This window comes from Pristis pectinata, chromosome 4 (genome assembly GCF_009764475.1).
Source record: "Pristis pectinata isolate sPriPec2 chromosome 4, sPriPec2.1.pri, whole genome shotgun sequence".
NCBI lineage: Eukaryota > Metazoa > Chordata > Chondrichthyes > Rhinopristiformes > Pristidae > Pristis > Pristis pectinata.
Window position 1 is genome coordinate 22,305,048 of NC_067408.1, and position 23,262 is coordinate 22,328,309.

At 37.7% G+C, this 23,262-nt stretch overlaps 1 protein-coding gene across 9 annotated transcripts in view; it reads left to right on the forward strand.

The window, feature by feature from the left end:
- Positions 1-23,262, forward strand: part of LOC127569753 (sorbin and SH3 domain-containing protein 1-like) — a 76,628-nt gene that overhangs the window by 38,276 nt on the left and 15,090 nt on the right. For all 9 annotated transcript variants that reach the window (XM_052014602.1, XM_052014603.1, XM_052014608.1 and 6 more), the window contains 6 exons: positions 1,212-1,354; positions 8,030-8,106; positions 11,590-11,636; positions 13,969-14,083; positions 14,174-14,275; positions 18,170-18,370. In XM_052014602.1, coding sequence (XP_051870562.1) covers positions 1,212-1,354; positions 8,030-8,106; positions 11,590-11,636; positions 13,969-14,083; positions 14,174-14,275; positions 18,170-18,370 — 685 coding nt within the window. The remainder of the gene's footprint in view (positions 1-1,211; positions 1,355-8,029; positions 8,107-11,589; positions 11,637-13,968; positions 14,084-14,173; positions 14,276-18,169; positions 18,371-23,262) is intronic.

Here is a 23,262-nt window from a genome sequence, read left to right on the forward strand (position 1 = left end):
GATAATGTTTCTCTTCTGGATCTACACTGGCTATATTTAATCTCAGTTATTAACATGCCACTCAATTTTTTCCAAGTGTTTTTCATGAATTGTTTGAATCTGTTTCTGCTCTTTGTTAACATGAATTCTGCAATGCCTACTTCAAATCTACTGCTCTCCATTTCCCTCCATCTTGTGTCCAATGGATCTCTCACATTGGTTTTCTTTACAGGCTGTGCCTGGGTTATGAAGCACAATCTTTACAAGAAAGAAACACAATTAGAACAAAAACAATCCATTTTAGTGCAAAGTGATTAGAGTAGCCATAGCAGAGAGTGTGTAGAGAGGACAGGCATGGTAGTGTAGTGGTTAGCATAACGCTATTACAGCACCAGCAACCCGGGTTCAATTCCGGCCGCTGTCTGTAAGGAGTTTGTACGTTCTCCCTGTGTCTGCATGGGTTTCCTCCGGGTGCTCTGGTTTCCTCCCGCATTCCAAAGACGTACAGGTTAGGAAGTTGTGGGCATGCTATGTTGGTGCCGGAAGTGTCACGACACTTACGAGCTGCCCCCAGAACACTCTACGCAAAAGATGCATTTCATTTGTGTGTTTTGATGTACATGTGACTTATAAAGTTATCTTATCCTTTTAACCTGGTTTCATATCAAAGATTTAATTTGTTATCTTTGATTAATTCTGTTTGATGAAGACACATTGCACATCCTCAGTTCTGATTCAGTTTGCATCTTTTATGGTTTTCACATCTTCTCCAGGTGTCTTGTTACCTTAATGGCATTGAAATATCACTTAATTATCATGTTTGATTCACCGCTACACTTATATTTTCACCTTGTATATTATAATAGATCCATTATGTATTAGAAGCTGGGCATATGTTACATGTGCCAACTGAACTGCACTCCTTTCGCCCTCCAGCTTTTACTTAACAAGCAAAAATTTATTCCTGAATCAAACTGCTTGCTGGACAGCCATTACATCTGACCTTCTGCAAACTTAGGGTATATTGGAGGGGAAACAGAAATTTAGCTCATTTTTAATTGTTTCAGAGACAATGAATGATAATTTGCAATGTTTGAACCATGGCTGAGATTAAAGTGATCTATTATTCATTATCCATATAAATCAAATATTTGGATTTCAACCCCTTCATTTTACATTTTAAAATATATCGTTGAAACTATTGCTAAATTGCTTTTACTTTATATCCACAGATCACTCCCGGCAGTGGAAACAGCATCCAGTCAGCTGACCAGCAAAGATCCTGTACAGCACAATGGCTCAGGCACAGATCCAGACCAATGCTTGGAAATCAGACATGACTCAACTAATCTACTTTCTGCACACACTGAAAATGGTAAAAAAAAATCAACATCAAGGACACAGTAAACAGCAAAATTCATGCTCTGCCAAAACAATCATGCATGGAGCTCACTTGAATTAATGTCAGGCTTTATATATTGGTGGACATGGGATTGACAGATAAAATATATAACATGATTTTTATAAAATGATTACGTTGTAGTTGTAAGGGCAGCATGATGGTGCAACAGTTGGTGCTGCAAAGCTCTGAGCAGCAAGCTGGCCTAGAATAAAGTAATTCTTTACAAGGACAGCCAGGATAAACTCTGCATACGGAATTCCACTGGAAACCAGTGAGAGATGGCATAACTCCACACCAGCTTTGCCATTTTTCATAAGCTGAAATTGTTTTATTGTTTCTGAATATCTCTGGCATTTAGGAACAGTCAAAAACAATTTTAAAATAGAATAATCAATTTTAAGCAATAGTTTAAGAAAATATCAACTAAATATTCTGCGAAGTATTTTCAAATAATTAAAAACACTGAACTAAACTCATAAATTTAAGACTGTAACTTGCTTTCCAGCCCTTCTGGGAGAAAGAGGTCATTGCCTGGCTAGAGCCCTGGTTCCCCAATCCCAATCGCCATGTAATGCCACACCACCCCATGCCACACACAGTCCACTTTCTTGACCACTGACACTGCCTCCATTCCCTCACCGTTCTCCACTGATATCAGATCATCAAATCTTGTGATGGAATGTATAGGTGGATTTCTTTGAACTTGTTCATTAACACGGAAGTTACTTCAAAATTATCTCTGAGACTTGCCAACCACATTGAGCTGTGATTGATTTATTTACCACAAAACAATGATTCATGTGTGTGAAATCCCCCAATGATTATGGAGTATATTCAAAGGATTTAATTTATTTGGATTATTAAATAGGACTTTGCAATCAATTGACAAGTATTTCATTTTGAAGTTTTGCATCTAACTTCTAATTTGAGGTTTTCAATAGCCTTGGGAAAAATATCTGAGGTCAATATTCTGTTACTTGGTGTCCTGAATTGTAAAATTCAAAGACCTGTGAAGGCGATTTCAGACATGTATGAAACTCAGGTAGTCATTAAAAATATATATTTTGCTGTTTGAGAATTCAAATGCACATTCACTTTTATTTAGTAATTGAATGACAAGTTCTGAATTTTGAATTCAAAAATAATAGCAAAGAAAAGAGACTTAAATCATTAAGTATACATTTTATGTCCACAATGAACAAATATAGTTTTCAATTATGGCAAGCTAGACTTCGCTGACAACTTCATTGAATAATCATGATGCATAAAATTCCGATGTTTATTCCACAAATTCAACATTTTTGTTTGTAAATTTGCATAATTCCTTGCAAATTTTCTCCTTTGGATTTTGACTCCTTGTTCAGGTAAATTTCTGCCAAGCATCTAGTAATTTTGTCATCAGGCCACTGTTCAGTTCTTAATTAGAGAGTGCGTATTGGGAGCCAATTAGAGTAGGATGAGTGATACCATGTGAGTCTGATTTCTTTCCCATCCATTGTTCACAAATGTCACCCAGCAGAGATAGCTGGCTGGCAGTCAAAATCATGGAGTTTGCTCTATTTATATCGAATTCTTTTTAATTTGAAACATTTTTAACATTCCAAGCACCATCCAAACTGAGATCGTCATAAACACTGCAAGACAGGATCTGTTTTTTTTTAATTAAGTGTGCAGTTGAAAGCTAGAAGTTTTAACTGGAAAGACATCATTTACTAGAATGTTTCAGGATTACAGTTAGAAGAATAGACTAGAAAATCTAGGAACGTCCTTCTTGGAGCAGGGTCAGTTGAAGGAACATCTATAGAAATGTCCAAATTCACAGCAGGTTTAAATAGAGTAGCTGGAAAAATTGTTCCCAGTAGCAGATGGTTTAAGTACCTGAAAGCACAGGTTTAAAGTGATTGACAAAAAAATTCAGGGAAATATGAGGGAACTCTCTTTTATGCAACAAATAGTTCTAACCTGGAACACAATGCTTGAACTGAGGTAAACACTGATTCATTTATGATTTTCAAAAGGGAACTGATTAACTTCCTGAAGGTAAAAGCATTAGCAGGAAAAGAGAAGGGAAATGGGACTGTGGACTGTTCTACAAAGAATAGGCATAAATTCAATGGGCTGAATGGCCTCGTTCAGGGTTCTAATAATTTTATGATTTCAGGATTCCTAGTTTTCTATTTAGTTAACTTTGTAACCAGGACACCATGCCCATTTGGAGGATTGGGGCTCTTTTTCACCCCTCCCCCTCAAGCAAATTGGTGTTGTTTGGAAATGTTATGACTATACCTCCTGAACTATTTGTGCAGTGATGCCTGCAGGCTTCCACTTCCTGCGTTTTTCCAGCCTCAGAAAATTCCCTTCACCAATGTCCTCTGTTTCCTGATTTGCTGGCTTGTTCCTTGCTCCATATGCCCGAAGTGTTTTCGCAAGTCTCTTAAGTAGTACCTTACCAATGTCTTTATGAAAGTCCATTGATACCACATCCATTGCATTATTCTTGTCCATTGCTTCATTTATTTCTTCAAAGCTTGTTTAAATGTGGTTTTTAGTTTAGATATTCATGCTATTCTTTTTATGTTCTTCATATCTACACATTTTGTAATCTTTGGTTTCAGAAAATTTGAAATGTCTTTTTACCAGCAGTGGAAGCTGTCTGTTATTCTTACAATATGTTCCAGTTCCCCTTTAAACATAGGAAATATATTTGCCTTTTACCAGTCCTTCGGCACTTTCTCATCCCCTGGAAAAAACTGCCATTCAAATAGTCAAACAGCTTTAAACATTTAAACAAATGGGTTTGATGTAATTTAAAACGCATGTATTTGCAATTTTATTCAGCAGGCATGTAATAACTAGAAACCAGTGGCCACTTACTTTGTAATTGAACTTCATAAAATTAGTAATATGTCTCAATTTCAGATTTTTAATATTGTTTTTGTTTAATTAGTGGAGTAGTAGCCATCATATGGTTCCTCTGTTGCACAAATGTTTCAAATGTGTTGTTTAAATGACAACTGTGGAGCACCCAAGCTCTGAGACCAGGATGAACCACTTCCTGTGGAACAGAGTTTCAGTGGAGTGAGACTGTTTCTTGATGTGATTTAGGATCAGCAATTAACAGAAAGTGGGACTGCTCCATAGCAGGGAGCAGTTTTACCAGACAGGAACTGAGTAATTTTTTTGCAGTGGGGGGGATTAGGAGGCAATAAGATTACTTCGCTCAAGATGAAAGCAGTCTTGAGAAATGTGCAGCAGGCAAAATCATGAGTGATCACCTCACTTTGGATTGAAATCAGGAAGTTTCAAATTCAGAAATGTGGCTTGTCATTGATAAGTGTTTGTGGGATTTTAGAAACGTGATGATATTTTGAGAAGGTATGCGCTATTTAAATAGTTTTCCTGTGATGATAAAAGTGTCACATTGATTCTGAGCATTCTGATTCAATTCATGAGTGAAAATAACAAAAACACATTTTCAAACTATAATTTACTAAGGTTCTTTTCCAATATAATGAGATACTTAGAAAAGAGTTAGAATAGACATTAAGAAGTAAAATGAAAGTGAAGATTGGTAGATTGTGCCATGTATTTGTCATTAAAATGAAGTAAGAACATAGAACGTAGAACAGTACAGCAGAGGAACAGGCCATTTGGACCACCATGTCTCAGCTGAATGTTATGCCAATCTAAACTAATACCATCTGTCTGCATATGGTCCATAACCCTCTAGTACCTGCCTGTTCATGTGTCTGTCTAAACGCCTCTTAAATGTTGCTTTCATATCTGCTTCTACCACCTCCCCTGGCAACACGTTCCGGACACCTATCACTCTCTGTGAAAAAAAAACTTGCGACACAAATCTCCTTTAAACTTTCTCCCTCTCACCTTAGACCTATGCACATTGATATTTGACACTTTCAGCCTGGGGAAAAGACTTACTATCTACCCTATCTTTGCCTCTCATAATTTTATTTACTTCTCTCAGGTCACCCCCTCAGCCTCTGATGCCCCAGGGAAAACAATCCAAGTTTGTCCAACTTCTTTTTGCTAATTCACTCCAATCCAGGCAACATCCTGGTGAACCTCTTCTGCACCGTCTTCAAAACCTCCACATCTTTTCTAATAACGTGGTGACTAGAACTGCACACAGTTCTCCAAATGGAGCCCAATCAAAATTTTATACAGCTGAAATGTGAGTTCCCAACTTTTATACTTGATGTCTTAAATGATGAAGAAAGCATGCTGTATGCCTTCTTTACCACCCTATCAACTTGTGTTGCCAATTTCAAGGAGTTATGGACATGCACTGCAATATCCCTCTGTACATCAATGCTAAGAGTCCTACCACTGAGTGTATACTTTCCTCTTGCATTTGACCTCCCAAAGTGCAGCACCTCACACTTGTCCAGATTAAACTCCATCTGCCATTTCTCTGCCCATATGTCCATCTGATCAATATCCTATTGTATTCTTTAATAATCTTCCTCACTATGTACAACTCCACCGATTTTCATGTCATCTGCAAACTTACTAATCAGACCAGCTACTTTTTCAGTCAAATCATGCATATATGTAAATCTTTTGGACTATTATAGAATCTGATTGCAAGAAGGCTTTCCCAGTACCATATTTAAAACACAATGATAGATGCTGCTAATCCTGTCCCCTTATGAACAGCCTGCTTTCAATGGTTAGCCCAATGGAGTGTATACTCCCAGTCACACCCATCCAAAATCCATTTCCCTTTAAGAACCTATTTGAGAATACAGCTAACCAAGGGCTGGCCATAGTTCAGCAATATCATTTCATTGAGGCACAAAGCCTGATATAGATTGTGTCCTTTGAGGTGCAGGGATTGATTCTTACCTTGAGACTATTGTTATTGACTTCTACCTCTATATCTTGAGAAAGACTGTCAGTGTACCATGGCTGTTACTCATATTGGTAACCATTAACTTGTGTCTGCATAGGTGGTTAAGATGGGTAACCATGATCTTCATTTCAAAACCTTCAAAACCATCATTTCAAAAAACATAGATTTTCATTTCAAAAAGATCAAATGGAATAAAGATCTGCTGTGTCTCAAATCATTTTCAATTAACCTCTTACCTGTTACATCGTACTTGGGTGTGAGGGATTTATGGAGAGAGGATTCCTGGAAATTAGTTGGTCTCACAAATCCTCAGTCTACAAGGATTAATAAATTGTATTAATTGAATTTATAAGTAGTTGCTGCTTGTGGCCTATTTTCATTCAATTTGTTGAATTTAGTTTGAAAGAATATAAACTGAGAATTTGCTTAATAATCCCTGAAAGTATCCTTAATGTTTCGTTTATTTATCCAGAATGCCATGCATAATAGGAATATCAAGGATTTAATGCCTGATCTGTTGATCTCATTTTGATTCACAGTAAGATTGTTACAATTAGCATTAGATTCTTTTAATTAGTGAGAAAGAAGGAAGTTAGTCCTCCTACTCTTGATTATCCTCCAGTACTCCTTGTAGTAAAATATTCTATTAATACTCAAAGACAAAATGAATGTATGAATAATGACTTCTTACCGAAACATCAAAGAGCAACTGGCAGCTGAGAAAACATACCCTGCTAACAATTTGATGCCTTTGGCAGGGGAGGGAAAGGGAGTAAATTGAGTAGATAAAAGTGTCAAAAAGGTAAACATCAAAAGAAACATGCCTTCAGCAAGAAAGAGTTATATTGCCTTCCAGTTGTTGACATGATTAATGGAACTGGAGCAAAATCACACCAATCTTCTCATTCACTTTCGTGACCAAAAGTCCTGGAGTGGGGTCAAGAAATTGGTGCAATATTGGAAACTGGTGCGAATGGGTAGATGTTTGATACCATTGCCCTTGGGACTTATTGATATAAAACAGTGAGCTTTGGACACCAGTTGGCTAGTTAGTTGCAGTACTGGAAAATTTGTTTTTTTTAGAAAGCTAAACTGATTCTTCTTTTCCTTCCAGGATAAGTCCTGCAGCTGGGAAGCAAATGGGAATGTGTGAACCTAGCCTGGCAGAAGCCAATAGCACTCTTCTCCCTTCTGTCTTTATATTAAAATGTTTTAAAAATAACATATCACTTTTCTGTCAGTGACTCCAACACTTTTAAGAATTAGAAAAACTAAGAAAAGCATACACTCCACAACTGAAGGCTAGCATCAGAGCTCGCCTGTGTCTAAGAATTGATTTTTACTACTCTTAGTATCTTTCCCAAAAATCAAGTACAAAATGGACCAGATCTTCGACAGCAATTATTTTTACTTTCCTCCTTTACTTTCTTTCTTTCTACCAAAGATATAAGTATGATTTGTTAAAAAGATTTGTGTCAAAAATTTCAAAGAATTTTGGATCAGGAGTCATTAGTGATTATTGAACTTGGACCTGATACTTTCTCCATTTAATCACACTGTTGATCAGTGATATCCAACCAGCAACCAAGAGTAAATTTCCCAATACAGTGAAGTAACATTGCGAACTTTATTAAAGAATGTTCCTACTGTACTTCATTATTAATATTTCCAATATTAATAATTTCCAAAGTCTATAATTATTAATTATAGACTTTGACCTAGAATGAACAATGATTGATTTCTTATTTTTATTGTGGAATTCTTTCTTCATCCAGATGCCAATCTGAGCTGTCAGTCCCAAAAGCAAAAACTGCAAGAGGAGATACCTGATCCAAAACAGCAACTGAAAACGGTAACAAAACACCCAGCATAACTCTTTGTACATTGAATATTGCTAGCAGCTTTGACACTTTGAACCTGTTACTATTTGTCATTGTTTCTGCAAAAGGCATTGTGCGCAAATGGTTTACTTAGTGTTGTCCACATTGCAAAGAATGAATAAATTGCCCAACATTCCTCAAATCACAGTGATCCCCAATAAGATTCAGAACCCAGGACACATGGTGAATAGTTTGTAATTTTCTATCTGAATGAACCAAGTGTACTGTGGGGAACTATGTTTCTTTGAATCATCAGTCTAATGTTTTATTGAGGCATCAGATAACAGTAGTAACATTGGCAGCAACAATCAAGATTCTTTCTTCAAAAAAAAAATCCTTTGCTATAAGGTAGTAGTTTGATGATTAGTGATTTTAGACACTCTGCTTGGTGTAAACCAGGTCAGAAAATGAAGCCTGTTAGGGGCCCTTGAATCCTGCTGCATTTCTGACTTTGAATACTCTTTTGAGTAGTCATCTGAGGAAAGCAGTGGAGTCTTCCATTAAGTATGCACACTGGGTCCAAACATTTACAGGTCATATCCACTAGGACTTGAATTGTGTGCCAGAGAAGATCCAGAAAAGTTTAAAACACTTGATTTAAGGTTTCCTTTTGTCACTTTGACTATGAAACTCACCATCAGCATCCTCACCTTATTCCCATTAAATTGCTAAGCACCCTACTTCCTTTCACAGCTCCCACATTAGCACCAAGAGTTCCATTCACTAAGCTATAGCCCCAGTGCCCCCTCCCCACCCTGCCCTTCAAATCTGCTCTTATCATCTGCCTCTTCAATCAAGTCCTTGAATGTGTTGTCACCTCCCACCAATGGCTGTCTTTCTCAGAGCTGCATATTTGAATCTAGCATTCACATTTCTACTCTTGCTTTGGTATTGAAACAACCTTTAATAAAGCCACAAATGGCTTCCAATTGATTGCGAACATATTATTTATTCTTGGGAGGTAGGAGATTGAGGGGTGACCTTATAGAGGTGTATAAAATCAGGAAAGGTATAGATAGGGTGAACACATATAGTTTTTTTTCCCAGGGAACTAAGAACTAGAGGGTATAGGTTTAAGGTGAGAGGTAAAAGATTTAAAAGGGAACTGAGGGGTAACCTCTTCAGGCAGAGGGTGGTAGGTATATGGAATGAGCTGCCAGAGGAAGTGATTGAGGCAGGTACAATAATAACATTTGAAAGATATTTGGATAAGTACATGGATGTGAGGGGTTTAGAGGAATATGGATGAAACATGGGCAAATGGGTAGGCACCATGGTCAGCATGGATGAGTTGGGCCGAAGGGCCCATTTCCATGCTGTATTACTCTATGTCTCTATACTATTGTTCCTATTCTTTTTAATTACTCTTCATCTTTTGAGGTGGCCAATCACATCACCTCCTCCAAAGACTCTGATATCTATTTGGCTGGGATCACAATCATCTGGCTTCATTCTTATCTGTATAGTCCTACCCAGAGAATCACATGCAACCATTTTATAAGAACATAAAAAGCTTAAGAACTAGTAGGAAGAACAGGACCGAAGGGCATCCAGGCCTTTGAGCCTAGTCCACCATTCATTAAGAACATTGTTGATCTTCTGCACCAGTGCCATTTTCTTCCATTATCCCAATTTTCCTTTCTTCCCTTAATATCCAGAAAGTATCATCCTATGTTTTGAATGGACACAACAGCTGAACTTACACAGTCCTCCATGAAAGAGAATTCCAAGGGTTCACCAACATCTGAGTGAAGACATTTCTCCTCATCTTGGTCTTAAATGGCCAAACTGTATTTCCAATACTTTGTCCCAGGTTGACTCCTCAGTCAAGGGAAACATCCTCCCTGCATCTGGCCTGTAAAACCCTTTAAGGATTTGATATGTTTCAGTGAGATTTCCTCCCATTATTCTTTGTCAAGTTATTTCCAGTCAATCTTTGCTGCATTCCCTCTGTGGCATTTACGCACTTCTTTAATAAGGAAACCAAAACTGTCCACAATATATACTCTCTCAGCAAGGTCCTATACAAAACAAATGCATCTTTCTTCCTCCTATACTGTATGTGAATCCTCTCATAAAAAAGGTTCACGTACTATTTGTCCTCTTAATTGCTTGCTGTATCTACATGTTTCTTCATCAACCTCTGTACTCGTACACCCAGGTCCCCTTCAACACCAACACTACTTGAATTTTCATTATTTAACAAATATTCTGCTTTTCTGTTATGTGCACTAAAGTTGACAGCTTTGTATCTTTCCTCATTTTCTTCCATCTGCCATGCTGTTGCCTTATCGCTCAGTTTAACCCCTTCACTCCTCATTATATCATCCTCAAAATCTCATCCAGTTTCCTATCATCAGCAAACTTGGAAATATGACATTTGGTGCCCTCAGCCAAATTGCTGATGTAGATTTTGAAGAACCCTTTTTATATCTGCACTCTAACTTCTGTTGCCTTTTAGGGTTGTTCCTCCACTCCTCTTGCTGTTCCTCAGTAACAACATCCAATGATTCATCACTCCCTCTCTCCAACTGTTCACCGTTTCTAACTTGTCACATTCCTCATCAGATATGTAATACTGCACAGCAGGAATTTCTTCCCACTGTATCAAGAAAACAACAAGCATTGCCTTTGGTCCTCATCAGAAGCCCAAATAAGGACCATACATGTCAGTGAGAGATGTTACAATGGCAGTAGTACCATGTTTCAGATCAGATATTAAACTGTACTTTCAGATGGATGCAAATAGTCTATTCCGAAATGTACAACCCAATAATTATTCATCAATCAATATTGCTGAAAGTAAGTTAACTGGTCATTACCAAACTGTTACTTACAGGACTTCTTTGTGCATAAATTGGCTGTCATATTGCTTCACTTTAAAAACACAGTTTAAGGTATCCTGAGGTTGTGAAAGTTGCTGCATAAATGAAAACCACAACACAGCATGGTTTAAAACTGTATGCATTGTGCTTATTTCACAGATGGGCACAAAACATAACAATTTAACAATGGCAGTGTCAACAATAAACATGTGCACACACCTATTCGTAAATTAGCAGGATCTATTATTTAGCAATGCAGACGTCAGGCCCTTTAAATTACTGAATTAAAGCCAATTGAAAAGGCCTGTTAAGAAATTAGTGGGAGCCAAATGGAAGGCTTTGATAATGATTCTTGAATGACCGTCACAGCTACCGAGCAGGAAAACAGGAGCAATTTTGCTTCAGTCCCCACACCATCCACCACCGCCAAATTATCATTGAATTATCCTGTGAAACTTGCAGTTTACCATTGCTGATTTCACTCAGAGCAGCTGTCTGTGAAGGCATGACTAACCAGTGCTCCTTCACTTGGTTCAGGATAATGTTGCATGCAGTATTATCAGATTAGATTAATTTCTATGCCAATTGATCATTCAATATATTTTTAATCTTTGAATTTTATTATTTCAGGGGTGGCTTGTAAGAGCAAAATATGACTTCCATGGTCAAACATCAATGTGAGTTTCAATAAATCTAACTTACTACTTCCATGTAATTATGTAATGATTGTTGTGAAGGGAGAAACAGGTTTTCCTGTCAGTAGCTATATCAATGTATGAAAAAAAACAGTAAACTTTAAATCTCCACTCTCTCCTGTTTCAAATCTTTTCTTAACAGGAATTCAATCAATATTATGAAATATTTTGAGCTAAGATCATAACATGATGATAATCTACAGAGGTTATCATCTAAAATAGAAATATTTTGTACAGATTGGTTTGTGTTATTAATATGCTATCTGCCGACATTTGTTACTCCTAAAATAAGTTATCTTAAAATAATTTACAATTCTAATATAATGGAAGTTTAATATAAAGCTGTAACTATCTTTTACTGTATCTAAAAACATATGTTGCTTATTTTATTCTTGGGGTTTGAATATACAATTTCCCATTCATTGCCTATCCAATAGTTGCTCTTTTACAAACTGTTGTTAGATCTTCTGCTTGAGCTGCTTCAGTCCTTCACTGTGATGTTTCGCAAAATGTAATTCACAATAACTTTGCTCCTGTTAGAATTTGAAAAGCTAACAGCATTAAAATGGAATTGCTTATAAAAATGAAGTGAATTTCATTCACCATATTCAATAGGTAAACATGCTGAGACAATGGGATAGAACTTCTTGCTGTCTCACAGGAAAAAGTGAGGAGTTACCTTTTGTGGATCCCTAAATCTTGTACTTATCCTAAGTGGCCAGGCCCCTCATAGTAGTAATGCTTTGAAAATTTAATGGCCAGAACATGTAGCTAACTATGATAGCTAATTAAACCATGTTCCCAGCTTTGTTGACTGTCAAAGCTGCAAATGACTTTGAATGCTTCTGAACATCCTGATATTTTGAAATTATTAGGTCAATTAAACAATGAAAAACATAAGCATTAAACATTTTGTAAAAATCACTTAAATAGTTTTAAAAGAAGCAAATTAAAGCAAAATCAAAAAATGTAATTTATCTTTATTTACCCTTGTCCCTTGATACTATTCCTATCCACTCAAATGAGGGGTCTTACAGTTCTGGGATTAAGTCTAAGATGATTGAAATTCGGAAGGTGGACTCACCTTTGTTAGTGTTGAGGGATTCGTCTCATTTCATGCTCCACTACCAGACTACATGTAGAGTCCATGCTGGAGTTTTGTTGGGAAATTCAGGATTTCTGAGGATAAATACCAGTGGTTTCCCAACAAATTCTGGTGTGGAAATCAGTCATTATCTTAAAGAGGTTCCAATATGGTAAGAATTATTGAAAAAGTAAAATCAGAAATGTACTTTGAGGTACAAATTCAGAGTTTTGTATGTTTAATAGATGATTAAACACCTGTAGAAACTGAAAAGCAATGACATAAATTGGAGAAAACCCTGTTCTGAAACATTTTTTCACAATCATTGATACAAGCGCTATCCTCACAGATTGGCCGTCAGGGAATCCACCCTATAATATGTTAGCAAATTCATGGGGATAATATCCATTTGGGAGAAAACAGATTGCAATCTATAGGGAATGATGCAAGGCATTCCTCAGTTTTGTGGGTGTAAATGGAACAAAGCTGTAATCAAGAATTCCCAGAAGACAGAGGGGTTGCCACAGTCAGAGTTGGTATTTATCCACCATGTGTAATTATGATGTACATAAGTATGGTATACAAATACAATGTAGAATCCAAAGGTCATAAAATATATTAGATCAGCATAACTGTATTCCAGCCAAGACTTTAAATGACTTGACTAAAGCTATTAAAATGCAGTGTATTCCTTGGTACTACTTGTTCTGAATAATGCAGCAGAAGTTGTTGAAAAACAAATAAAATATTTGAATAATCACCTGTATTCAATCCCCCCAAAAAAAGACTGGCATTTTGTTCCGCACATAAATTGTTCTTTAGCTTTACTTTCCATGATCTTTATTCAAATCTAATGGAAAGAAAATATCTTTCTGTGAGAGGACTAAGAAGGTCCTACCTGAAATAGCTTCAGGCAGTTCAGGCCCTCCCACATAACACTGCTTGTAAACTGCGATTCTGGCCTTCCATTATATGCACCACTCATTTTTATTTGAAATAAAAGTATTCAAATTGTTTTTTTTGTATTTGGATGTAATCCATATAAACATTCCAAAATAGTACACCAGCTTTTCACATCATAGAAGATTCATTAAAATGTTCTCAGTCTGTAATTACTGGCAAACACATCTGAATGCTCATCTACAAGTAATGAATTCTTTTGATGTGGTAACATGATAATGTTCAAAGTTCAGTTGCATGATCAAATGAAACTTAATAATATTTCTACAGAGAATTGCCTGTCAAAAAGGGAGACATCATCTTCATCCACAGACAGAGGGATGACAACTGGTATGAAGGCAAATGCAATAGAAAGAGTGGCTTACTCCCAATTTGCTATGTTGAGGTTGGAGAAAAATTAATTCATTCATTCCACTCTAAATGTAAAGTTTAAGCACAAACCTTATTCCTAATTTCACATTCCTTCATTTGTCAGCCCACTTCCGAGCTTCAACCACACAAAGATACAATCGACGAAATAGCAATTGCCAAATTCAGATTTACTGCACTGACAAACATAGAGTTACCACTTGAAAAGGTAAAGTACTCTTGTTGATCTTGCCTTAACAAGAATAATTTTATAGGGTTTTTTTATAGACCAAATGCTAGAACGTATAAAACCATAAAATTCGAATGATAAAATGTAAGAAAATTATCTGTTGTCCTCATTTGCCTGTAGTCAATGTAAATGTATATATAGACAAATATTTACAGTTGACCTGTTTTCAGAAAATAAATGCAGAGAGATTCTTCAGAAAATCATAGTTTACCCATCCATGAAAAACACCAAATTTCAAACATCTTAAACCATGAATGTCTGGTGACTATGTTACTCAACAAATATTACGGAAAGCGTAACTTCAAATTACACCGTCAATAGCTTAATTTTAATTCACTTTTTAAAAATCTGGAATCAGTAAAATGTAGCCAGGAAACTATCAGATTACCATAAAAACCCAGCTAGTTCATTAATACCTTAAGGGAAGGAAATCTGCCATCCTTTTCTGGTGTGGCCCGTAGGTGACCTTTGTCTTCTTTAATTAACATTGGTTTCCCATGCAGAATTTCACATTTCAAATTTGTGTCAAAATGTTGTTACCAGATGTCAATTTACACTTTTTTAACAGCTGCATTGTATTGTATTCTAGCCACATCACCTTACTCAGACAAAAGGGCTGTTCCCAAGATAGCTGGGCATTGGTCTTGGCTATTTAGTTACTTCTGTGAGTGCATAAAAGATTGTGGAAATGTTTTTTTCAACATTGGTCAAATACTAATGCTTTAATCTTCACTATTAACATTTTTGTTACTCCTTGATATTATTTCCTAGTTGGTGTAATTTACTTTCATTTGCTTCTTTAGAATATCAACAGTTATGGTTTTTCAGTTGTCTCACCAACTTGCTTCATACACAACTGCAGAGATTATCAGTGAACATTACAGTATTTTCCAGCATCTTCGCACTTCCAATGGAATAGCTATGGTGCACATGCATTTACACAATGATGGGAAAATTAAAAATCTATTGATGATGGACTTTTCAATATTAATAATTTCACCAACAAAATGGAAGCCTGGGAGGAGATGGGGTGATTTTCTTGTAACACCAAAAACAGTCAATGGAGCTGTCACTCAGCTCATCTATTATCCTGATGTGGCTGATTTTGTTGTCTCGGCTATATTAGCATATCACAGGCAAATCTGCAGTTTACCAGTGAGATGCTAATTTAGCCAAGGCACCAATCTGTGCCAGCTTTGCCGACTGTCTAGCAGGGTCCAGCTGGGCTGACTTGGAAGCTTTGGTATGTTAATAGCAGGTTGGAGACAGTTGCGAAGCCAACTCTTACACCTCCTGGAAAATTCAAAATGAATGTTTCTTGGGGTAACTTTTTATTGTTATTTTAATAAAATAACAAGAAACAGGGGCAAGACGAGGCCAAAGAGCCCCTTAACAATGTCCTATCATTCTATAAGATCATGGCTGAGTTTTGGCATCAGCTCCATTTTTTGCCTCAATTTTCATTGCCTAGAAATTGGACCCATGTGCATCTGTACTATGCATCAATCAGAAATAAAAATCAAAATTCAGACATTGATGTATTTATACCAAATCTGGCAGAAATCATTTGGGGCATTGAGTATAAGTTTGGGAAATCATTTTGCAGCTGTATAAAGCTTTGGTTAGGTCACATTTGGAGTATTGTGCATGTTCTGGTCACCACACTAAGGAAGGATGTGGGGGCTTTGGAGAGGGTGCAGAAGAGGTTCACTAAGATAGAATAGGACAGATAGCCAGAGTCCTTTTTTTTGCCCTAGATTGGAAATGTCAAATATTAGTGTGCATAGGCTTAAGGCGAGAGAAGAAGTTTAAAGTAGAGTTGTGAGGCAAGTTTTTTTTATACAGAGAGTAGAACATGCTGCCAGGGGAGATGGTAAAAGCAGATACGAAAGCAATGTTTAAGCATCATTTAGACAGACACATGAATAGGCAGGGAATGGAGGGATACAGACTGCGTGCAGGCAGATATGATTAGTTTAGATTAGCATCGTTGTCGGCACAGACATGGTGGGTCAAAGGGCCTGTTCCTGTGCCGTACTTTTCTATATTCTATGTTCTATGTTTGTTTTAATTCACCCCAGTGTTCATCATATTTCCTGCATGTGATGACATCATTGACTGTGCAATTCATTTTAATTAGTTAATGACAGAAATTCGGTCATTAGATCACAACCTACAGCCTATGTAATTAACACAATGAAACTAGGAGTACATCACACTGAAAGTAGTGAACTATGTTGTTTTAAGGGTTTCCCAGGGACATAATTTTTATGTTAAAAAAAATCTTTCTTTTAATGAGAAAATAATTGGTGTTGGCAAGCTTCTCTAAAGGTGGAGACTTCTATGAAGCTGTAGTTCACAAACCCCTCAAATTGTGAGCCTGATGGTAGGGGCTTGGAGCCACTGCCATCATGAGGTGCCATCAGACAAGATCCCCAATAGGCAGAGGATCTCCCTCAAGCATTGTTATCCTGCTTCACCTGTGTTTCTGTAATCAGCCCATGTTTCCCCTCAACCTATGATAGGCACTGTCTACCATGGAAAGATCTTTTTAAAAACATAGGGCACTTCTAGTGCAGCATATGATACAGCAGTTTAGAGTCTAGTAAGCAAGTCTGTAAGATGCACATGGCAAGTTTTAATGCTCTTATTATGGAGCAAACTATGATAATAATTTCTAAAAACATTCCTATTTTGCAATTTTTATGATGATTTCTGATTTGGCATTAATCTAAAACAAAGCACCCATTTCAATGCTCTTAAATGCTTGACATCCATTCTCCAGGTACATATTCTTTGGTTCATTATGTGACCAAAATTCGGTCATTCCAGTCTTAAAAAATACTCAAGGACTGATCATTGAAAGGAGAATTTCCATTAACAAAAATTAAGGACCACCAGTTAGGTTATTCAATGCCTGACAGAGCTGGGTGTATTATGCATGGCATCAACTGTAACTATTTACACTGAAAAATTGTAACTTGGGTTATAATTTCAACATGGAATATCAATTTTCATCTTTAAGTAACTTTGCATTTTTGGCTGGGTGAAAATTGCAACAGATGTTCCTCAACACAACAACCACCTGCACATATTCCAGGATTCTTTGTTTGTTTCTTATCAGTGGGAAGTAAGAGGTGACAGAAGATAAAAATGATCTCCTGTCACCTCTATTATCTCCATGGAATATAACATGAAAAATGTTTCATACAAGAAAATTGTGGTTTGGAGCAAAAAAAAATTTCAGATGCAGTTAATCAAAAACAGAAACAAAAATAAAAATGCCTGAAGAACTCAACAGGTCAGGCAGTGCCCATAGGGAGAGATGTAAAAGTCATTCTTTCAGGCCAATAATTATTTATCATTATTATGTTTGATACATCATCCTGACCAAGACACAAAGCAGATTGATTCAAAAAGGCATTACAATCATAATCCCTGAGCTCGTGTGAAAGAATGAGGGGTCATATGTCCATGAGTTCAAATTGAAATAGGTTTATATTGAATTATCATTGAAAATTAGGTCTGCATTGATTCAGATTAAGACAAATAGTGGCCATGCAGAGCTTTTGCTTTGAGGGAATTGCAATGATTATATCAGCAGCTCTTGAGTTACACCGTCACAGCAATAAAACTTGTTCCTGTTGCACTTCATAATAACCCATTATGTCATCTTCACACAAATATGATTCTCCATGTGATGAATTTGAGATCAACAGTAAGATGTGGAATTGCTGGTGAACTGTTAAGCAGACAAAAGATAAAAGGAAGTAAAATCTCGATAACTTGTTATAACCTTCAATCATACTATTTAAATCTATTATATTGGTCGATGCTCTACAGTAGCTTTAAATAACAATGGTTTTATTTCAGAATCAGACAGTAGTTTTGCTCCGGAGAATAGATGAGAACTGGTATGAAGGAAAATACCCTGGGACAAATCGTAAAGGGATATTTCCTGTCACATATGTTGAAGTCATTGGAAAACCATCAGATCCCATCTGCCACCAGGAACTTACAATATCTGCAAGTGATTTGAAAATAGAAACAGCTTCCCAGAGATCTTTACATCAGGTAAGATGGCTCAAGGGATAACTTTGCTTGATGTCTTGGAGACTAGGCAGTGCTTTTCAAATGAAGTACTAATGTTTCCTTCTGGGCTGATAACATAATCATTCATGAGCTGTTATTGTATGAGGCTAGATTCCCAAAAGTACTTGTTTTGGTCTCCTCATTTAAGGAGGGATCTGTATGCATTGGAGAGAGCTCAGTAAAGGTGTACAAGGGTGTTCCTGGGATGAATATGTTGTCTTAATGGAAAAGATTAAGCAACTTAAGCCTATGACCCAGGGGCCGGATAATGCTTGACCTGATCCAGATCTCGCATTTGACCCCTCCCTTGCTTCCTCACATGATTTTCACAGACCCACTAACCTTTTGAAAACTCATAGTTGTCATTAAGCTTGAGATTTCCCTGCCGCAACCATTCCACTAAGTGAAACAGTATGGGAATGAGAACTGGTTCTCAGATGATAAAATCCAGACTGCTTTGATGGTTTGTGGCAACTCATGCTATCATAGACTTTTTCAATGGTTTCTAAGTGTCTAAGTCCATGATGATGCAGATTTCTTATGTTAGAGTTAGAGAGCCACAGATCTGTACAGCATGTAAAACAGGCCCTTTGGCCCAACTCCTCCATGCCGACCAAGTTACCTAACTGAGCTAGGCCCATTTACCTGTGTTTGGCCTATGTCCCTTGAAGCCTTTCCTATCCATGTACCTGTCCAAATGTCTTTTAAGTGTCATAATGGTACTGGCTTCTACCATTTCCTCTGGCAGGTCATTCCATATATACACCACCCTCTGTGTGAAAAAGTTGCCCCTTAGATCCCTTTTAAATCTTTCCCCTCTCACTTTAAACCTATGCCCTCTAGTTTTGGACTCCCCAACCCAGTGGAAAAGACTGTGGCTATTCACCATATCTATGCCTTTGATGATTTTATATAAAGTCACCCCTCAGCCTCCTACGCTCCAGCAAAAATAGTCCTAGCCTATCCAGCCTCTCCTTTTAACTCAAACCCTCCAATCCCAGTAACATTCTCGTAAATCATTCTTGCACCCTTTCCAGTTCAATGACATCCTTCCTATAGCAGGGTGACCGGAACTGTACACAGTACTCTAAATGTGGCCTCACCAATGTCTTGTACAGCTATAACATGACGTCCCAACTCCGGTACTCAATATCCTGATCAATGAAAGCAATGTGCCAAGTGCTTTCAAGGATCTATGTACCTGCACCCCAGGTCTCTCTGTTCCAGAACACTTTCCAGGACCCTACCATTACTGTGTATGTCCTGCCATAGTTGGTCTTACCAAAATGCAACACCTCACACTTAACTGAATTAAACTCTATCTGCCATTCCTCGGCCCACTGACCCATTGATCAAGATCCCATTGTAATCTTAGATAACCTTCTTTACTATACAACCAATTTTAGTGTCATTCCCAGACTTACCAACCATGCCACCTGTATTCCCAGTCGGGCTTCCGATCCAGAGGGGCGTCAGGTGTCCCCACAGGTTGGGCCTCAGGCCCCGGTCCCTGCTGCGTCTGCAGGTCGGACCCCGAGTTACCTCGTTATGACCTAGAACTTTTTTGTCTACCTGCACTGCACTTTCTCTGTAGCTGAAAAACACTATGATGCTGGATGAACTCAGCTGGCCAGGCAGCATCCATGGAGAAAAGCAAGTGGTCAACGTTTTGGCTCAGGACCCTTCTTCAGAACTGAAGATAGGAAAAGGGGAAGCCCAATATATAGGAGGGAAAAGCAGAGCAGTGATAGGTGGACAAAAGAGGGGAGGTAGGGTGGGCACAAGGTGGTGATAGGTAGAGGCAGGTAAGAGATAGTGATAGGCAGGTGCGGGGGAGGAGGGGAGAGCAGATCCAACAGGGGATGGGTCAAAGGTAAAGAGAGAAAGGAAGATAAAAGGGTAGAATAAAGAGATAGGCTTGGAAAGGGAAGAAAAGAAGCATGGTTGGGGGGGGTGTAGGGAAGGGGTGTAGGGATTACTTAAAGTGGGAGAATTCAATTTTCAGTTGAACATTGAATGTTGAATTCTCCCACTTTAAGTAATGAACATCCCTCAGTAATGAGTTCCTCCAGTATCATAGTGTTTTTCATCCAGATTCCAACATCTGCAGTCCTTTGTTTCTCTTTCTCTGCAGCTGTTACACTTTATTCTGCATTCTGTTGTTGTTTTACCTTGTACTACCTCGATGCACTGTGCAATGAATTGATCCCTATGAACAGTATGCAAGACAGGTTTTTCACTGTACCTTGGTATATGTGACAATAATAATAATAAGCCAATTCTCATCCAAATTATTAATATAAATGATGAACAACTGTGGACCCTGCAGCACATTGGTCTGAAAAACAACCCTCTACCACCACCCTCTATCTCCTACTGTCAAGACAATTTATGGTGCCAAAGTATCTGTATATGTTCATGACCACATTAAAATATATATTTTGATGGCCAGCTTGGTTGGCATGGATGAGTTGGGCTGAAGACCCTGCTATGACTCTATGACTCTACCCTGCTCTATGACTCTATGCTCCATTATTTGAATATAGGACTTGAAGATGGCTATTTTTTATTATTTAGTACTGTTCTGTTTTCAACAATACATTTTTATACCTGACAATGATTCTACATTAGTAAAAGCAAACAAGTAAAATATTTACCTCTATTGCCCAGCACCTATTCTCACTGAACTGTGAATTAGGATCAAAATAATAAAGCCTCTTGTTATATGAGCAGGGAACTAATCCCCCCACCTATCGATATTTACCTTTCCATTCTCCAATATTTGAAAAGGCAGACAGATGAACATTTCAGTAAGATTAAATGATTTATAAGTGAACTGGCTGACTTATTTTATAAACCATAACAGAATGAACAGAATAATATTCAATGATAGCTCTGACTCTATTTCAATTCTGCATAACATATGAAATAATGGAGTACATCAGCCTGTTCATTTTATGTACTTAATGCACTTCTGCACACCAGAAGACTGTCTTAACCTGGGTAGCCCTAATTTAAAGAGAGGGCTTTCTCTTTTTATATCTGGCTTCCTTATCAGTTTGTGTGGACAGAGCTTGTTCCCATATTTACAAAGTATTTCATCCCTTGTTCTCTCCTAATGTGTCCAAGTATTTGAACTGCCAATCAAATCTGATGGTTGTTTATTGCTGGACTATAGGAAGCTACTGATGAGTACAGATGAATAGGGACTTCTAAACATTCACACATGGAAGTGTATGGGCAGTTTTTGGCGAACATCCTTTTACTCTATAACCTGGATGGAAACAACTATCACCACTTGGTTAGAATGTAACCTGCATCCTCTTTGAAATTAATATTTTAACATATATTCTTCCAAAACCAAAGTCTGGAATCTCAAAATGTGACATTTTACATTTCTTGGTTCAAATTTATTTTTAACCATGTAAAAATATATTTTGGATTTGGAATTCGCTTACTATTGTCACATGTACTGAGGTATAGTGAAAAACTTGTCTTGCATTCCATTCATACGGATCAATTCATTACACAGTGCATTGAGGTAGTACAAGATAAAACAATAACAGAATGTAGAATAAAGTGTAACAGCGACAGAGAAAGTGCAGTGCAAGTAGATAATAAGGTGCAAGGTCATAACGAGGTAGATTGTGAGGTCAAGGGTCCATCTTATTGTACTATGGAACTGTTCAATAGTCTTATAACAGCAGGATAGAAGCTGTTCTTGAGCCTGGTGGTACGTGCCTTCATGCTTTTGTATCTTCTGCCCAATGGGAGAGAGGAGAAGAGGCAATGTCTGGGATGGGTGGGGTCTTTGATTATGTTGGCTGCCTCACCTAAGCAGTGAGAAGTATAGACAGAGTCCATGGAGGGAATGCTGGTTTCCGTGATATGCTGCGTCCACAATTCTCTGCAGTTTCTTGCAGTCCCGGGCAGAGCAATTGCCATACCAAGCCATGATGCATTCAGATAGGATGCTTTCTATGGTGTATCAATAAAAATCGGTGAGGATCAACGGGGACATGCCAAATTTCTTTAGCCTCCTAAAGAAGTAGAGGTGAGCTTTCTTGGCTGTGGAATCTACATGGTTGGACCAGGACAGGCTATTGGTGATGTTTACTCCTAGCAACTTGAAGCTCTCAACCCCCTCAACCTGAGCACTGTTGATGTAGACAGGAGTACATGCACCGCCCCACTTCCTGAAGTCAATGACCAGCTCTTTTGTTTTGCTGAAATTGAGGGAAAGGTTGTTGTCATGACACCATGTCACTAAGCTCTCTATCTCCTTCCTGTACTCCGACTCATCATTATATGAGATTCGGCCCACTACAGTGGTATGATCTGCAAACTTGAAGATGGAGTTAGAGCAGAATCTGGCCACACAGTCATGAGTGTGTAGGGAGTAGAGTAGGGGGCTGAGGACGCAGCCTTGTGGGGCACCAGTGTTGAGAACAATCGTGGCCGAGGTGTTGCTGCCTATCCTCACAGATTGTGGCAATTTTAAGCCAAGGATAACATTTTTTTAATACATGGAAGGGTATCTGATAGTCATGCAGCACAGAAGCAGCCCACCATGACCATGTATTATCTACTTTCATTGCCTTTCTGTAATTCAGAAATTGGAGTAGGTTTGAAATTTTGGCTGATTGGCCTACAGATTGTGTTAACCATCTCCCAGTACTGGGAATAAAGAAAGAAGAGTCACTTTCAAACCTGAATACATTTATGTAGAACCAGTAAGCCGAAAAGTAATAAAATGGAACAAGAAGAAGCCTGATTAACTTCTGTCCTTGCTCTAGTGATGTAACATAACTGGACTATACAGTGTTAGAATGAGGTGCCAATAGCTTTAAATACTCTTTGAATTCCATTCTGCC